This window comes from Cantharellus anzutake (genome assembly GCF_015039405.1).
Source record: "Cantharellus anzutake strain C23 chromosome Unknown EI90scaffold_64, whole genome shotgun sequence".
Lineage (NCBI taxonomy): Eukaryota > Fungi > Basidiomycota > Agaricomycetes > Cantharellales > Hydnaceae > Cantharellus > Cantharellus anzutake.
In genome coordinates this window covers 430975-435395 of record NW_024067014.1, presented here as the reverse complement: position 1 = coordinate 435395, position 4421 = coordinate 430975, and the positions used below count along the sequence as shown (strand labels likewise).

Genomic DNA, 4421 nt, shown 5'->3' with positions numbered 1-4421 from the left:
AAGGGGGCTGGGCTTGAGACAGAGGCCACATGGCTCACTAGGACGATCAATGGAGCCATCATAGAGGATGTGGGCTGCAATGTGAGCAAGAAGTTTTGCAGTATTTTCGATGAGTGCATGACAGCATGGGCATGAATTGGGATTTGCATCCAGCAATTCTTGCTCCGTACCCTCAACCTCGCATGCAAAACACTCTCTCCCTATAAAATAGGTCAGTAAAATTGCTATAAATTCTTCTTGCCTGTCTGTGAATGCTTGCCTTCGATTTTATATGGGAAACTTTCTGTCAATTGGGTTTCAATGAGTCCACAGACATCTTCCGGGGTGAGGCCTTGAAACATTGTTGTGGCAAGATCGCGCAATTCATCACTCCGGAATCCATATGCGGTGGGACTTGGTAAGGTCCCTCCATGTTCTAAAACTAGTTCTGGGCTAATCTGTTGGAGATATTTTCCAGGAACTATGAGGCTTGCATCATTCCCACATTCCCACACCCAATCACCCTCCTTCCCATCCAACAACTGTACGTTTGCCGGCTTCAGGCTGAGGATCTGGACACCAACCAGAACCGTCCTTTCAGGGAGCATTTCTTTGTCCACATATGTCTGGGGACTTCCGTCAACCTTGATTGAATTGACTTGAGCGATTGCCAGGAAAGGGACTCCTTCGCATCGTAAAATCGTCGCAATGGGATCTTGGATTAGGATGCACTGTGTTTCGGTTACTGAACCATCTCCCACACAATGGGCCAGTATCGGTGTGAGTTGGGCAAATTTTGAGACATTTGCCACTCTCCTCAAACGGTCCATGGAGTTTGATTCCCTTGAGTACTTTGTGAACTCACATAGGACCCTTGCCTTATGTACTTGCTTCCCATCTGGCAACCCAACGGTACAGCTGAGACCATTACGACGTGCACATTTGTTATCTGCTAGGTCTGATAGTTCGAACGTCGATGTCATGGATGATGTGGGGTTTCCTTGGGGCTGTGAACTTTGGGTGAGCTCTTCATCGTTGTCATGGTCTTCATATGCCACTGATCCAAATGGGTTTAACAAATCAGCGCCCATTTGGCATTCCAGATCATTGAACTTCTGTGCCAGACAGAATTCTCTGAGATCATCATCGTTTTTGACAAGATAATGGCCAGCTCTCCAAGCCGATGTCATAGACCAGGTTGAGATGAGGGAGTGTCTCCATGATGGAGGGCTTCGGCCTCAGCAACTTGTGCCAGGAGCGCTGTGCCAAGTAACATGTCCGTGCCCTAACTTACTAAACTGGCAACCAGAACTGAAAGGGGTGAACTCTAGTCGATTTTATTACTGGGGTGTAACCTATGTACAAGTGGAGTATATATATATGGTTACAATGAGAGCGGGCCCACAAATGGCGGAGCAGAGCAGAGCGGAGCTAACAGGGTTAGACATTAGCCAATTGAATATTACCGACGAGTCGGGTTATGGGGTTAGCGGAATGGCAGGCGATAACCCAGAAACGGAAAGGAGGGATAGGCCTGAAGGTGGGCTTGCAGGGCGAGCGAGTGTATTGCCCAGCAGAGGCGGGAGTGCGCTAGCGGATGTCGGAGCTGTCCGGAAGCCTTCGGGGCTCTGTACTTAGGGAGGCGTAGGTAATAAATTGAAAAGAGGGGGTGGTGACCATCGAGAGGTACCGAGGTGATTGCGGAATACAGGAGCTCCGAGGTTAGTGAAGAAGGAGTGGAGGTAGACCAGAGGGATCAGAGGGAATGGAAGTTGATGGCCGGGGATGGATATGACAGTCACGATTCAAAATATGCGGCAATCACAGACAATATGAGGACCATATTGACAGTTATTCAGATAGCCAGTCTTCGCTGATGTAGTCATTATTGATAATAATGGGAATGTGGAAATGGCCACACAGCGCTTATTCTACTGTATTAGCATATTTTTTTTGAATTGAAAATAAAAAATTCCGAATATTTACTCATTTTGTCGATATTTTTTTACGAAAGGGTTCAATACCCTTTCACTTTTCGACTGCCACTTTCTCACAAAACCACTGTAGTTCTCATGCATATTGCTTGAGACTGAGCTATTGTCAGGGATCAGCAATGACCCTGGACCCTATGCTGGCTGCGCATATGTGCATGGGAAGTATGCTGGCAATTCCCGTCTACTCCGCTTACCTAAGCCCCGGTGGCCCGGATCATCTCCGGCATTGTTCTGGAACATTCTATGATCATGTGATTCTATCGGCAATGTGTTTGGTTTCCTTATTGCCGGACTCTACATGTATATAGCTGACCCTAAGATGGCAACATTCCTTTCCCCTGGCTTTAATCACAACTAGGTTATTGGTGCAACCTGCATGAGCATGCGTGTCCCCTGACAGCTATTGTCACTATGTCAGGATCCGGACCCCAGCTGGGAGTGGCTGGAGGGTGAGGCCAGGTGTGGAAGCTGGGGTATTCTCCCCAGCTGCTCGAAGTTATTGGAATATCAATGTCCATGCATACTAATATTTTCTTTATTGATGTGATATCAATTGAGGATATCATATATACCTTTTGTCTTGATGTCCTCTTCATTGCCGGTTATAGCAGGCAGTCACTATTAGTGATATTAGTGCTAGGTGTATAAAACACACTGTGCACGGAATTTTTTCACACCCCCTCAGTTCTCTTGTTCTTGTTTGAGACTGAGGTGATATACTTTTATTTACTTTATTCCTTGTATGTGAGTTCTGACTGTATTTACAGACCGCATGTATAGGTAAAGGAACAATAAATCAGTTCTCTTGTTCGAGACTGAGACCACATGTATAGTCAGACTCCTTCCCAGTCGCTCACATGATTTCTCCGAGGTTTAGCCGCAACTTACGTTGCCCTCCGAAATCTGTCGAGCGACTGGTACAACTTGCAACATGTGATGTTCCCACGCTAAGTTGTAATGAGTTGTACATAGGTTACGGAACATAATTTTTAGTATTTACGCATGCAGTCATTGCACCCAACCCAACCCGTGGAGACTAAGGGAGCACATCCAAGGTTGTGAAGTCAATATCTGGGGGTGTGCAAAGTTTAACGGTCTATATATTACTTAGTTACCAGTCACTTGTTTGTGCCCGGTGGCATAAGTGGTATGGCATTAGCTGAGGCTATGCAGTCTTTTTAAGTGGCACATGTTCAATTCTCACTTAGGCAAACTTTTTTTGGGCCCTCCCATGGAATAATTGTTTGAAATGGTTGTTTTCTGTACACTAAGGAATGGAGGGTATGAAAAAAAAAAGTTTCCTAAGTGAGAATTGAACATGTGCCACTTAAAAAGACTGCATAGCCTCAGCTAGCGCCATACCACTTATGCCACCAGGCACAAACAAGTGACTGGTAACTAAGTAATATATAAACCGTTAAACTTCGTGCACCCCTGGATATTGACTTCACAACCTTGGATGTGCTCCCTTAGTCTCCACGGGTTGGGTTGGGTGCAATGACCACATGCGTAAATACTAAAAATTATATTCCGTAACCTATGTACAACTCATTACAACTTAGCGTGGGAACATCATGTGTTGTAAGTTGTACCAGTCACTTGACAGATTTCGGAGGGCAACGTAAGTTGCAGCTAAACCTCGGAGAAATCATGTGAGCGACTGGGAAGGAGTCTGGTGTATAGTGCTTATTTACATTAGAAGTTGCTGAGGGGACTAGCCTCAGCCTTCACAGGGAATGAGCTGAGAAGAAGGGTAAGCTTCTCAGCCCCCTGTGAGGCCGACACAAAAGGACCCTAGGAACTGTACAGTTCCCACTTGCTGCTGACTTTCCATAATGGGTGTGACCCGTGGGAAAGTTCTGGGTGAGCTGCTCACCCCAGAATGTTCCCACGGTCACGTGTCCTGGGCAAGTTACTCTCCCAGAAAATTCCTGTGGCTGTGGCTGTGCATTTCTGGGCGAGTCGCTCACCCAGAACATTCCCATGGGTTCGCACATGCACATCATTGTGTGAAACAGTGGGGGGAAGGATGGGGGGAATGGAGAAATGTGGGAGAGGGTGGTTAGGGAAAGGGTGAGGGTGTCTGAGGGTGAGCGGGGTCAAGGGCTGTGCCCTGACACACTAGAGCAAGCAGTTATTCTGTTAAATGTTAATGTATTGCATTAGCCACCCAGCACTCATTTCGAGTTCAGTACAACCGTGACCCTGTCAGGGACGCGTCCGGGGTGGAGGGGGCCCGGCTGTAGCGCCCGGCGGAGGGACCCTCTCGGGGGACGAAGCGGGCGCGCGTACTGACGGGCCCGATCTGGGACTATAGTCCCTGGCCACTTAGACTGAAGTGGAAAACGTGAATTGTTATTAAAAGGAAGAACTACACTACTTACCTGAAGTGGAAAACGTGAGAAGAAGGTTACTTCTTCAGTTCCCACTTCAGGTACATTTATGTAC

The 4421-nt window shown here is 47.1% G+C and overlaps 1 protein-coding gene across 1 annotated transcript; it reads right to left on the bottom strand.

Moving 5' to 3' along the window:
* Positions 1-224: 224 nt before the first annotated feature.
* EI90DRAFT_3130292 (uncharacterized protein) lies at positions 225-1169 on the bottom strand (the record flags this gene model as incomplete). Its single annotated transcript, XM_039064290.1, has 1 exon — positions 225-1169. The coding sequence occupies one exon, from the start codon at positions 1167-1169 to the stop codon at positions 225-227; it is 945 nt and encodes a 314-aa protein (XP_038911285.1).
* Between the last annotated feature and the right edge of the window lie 3252 nt (positions 1170-4421).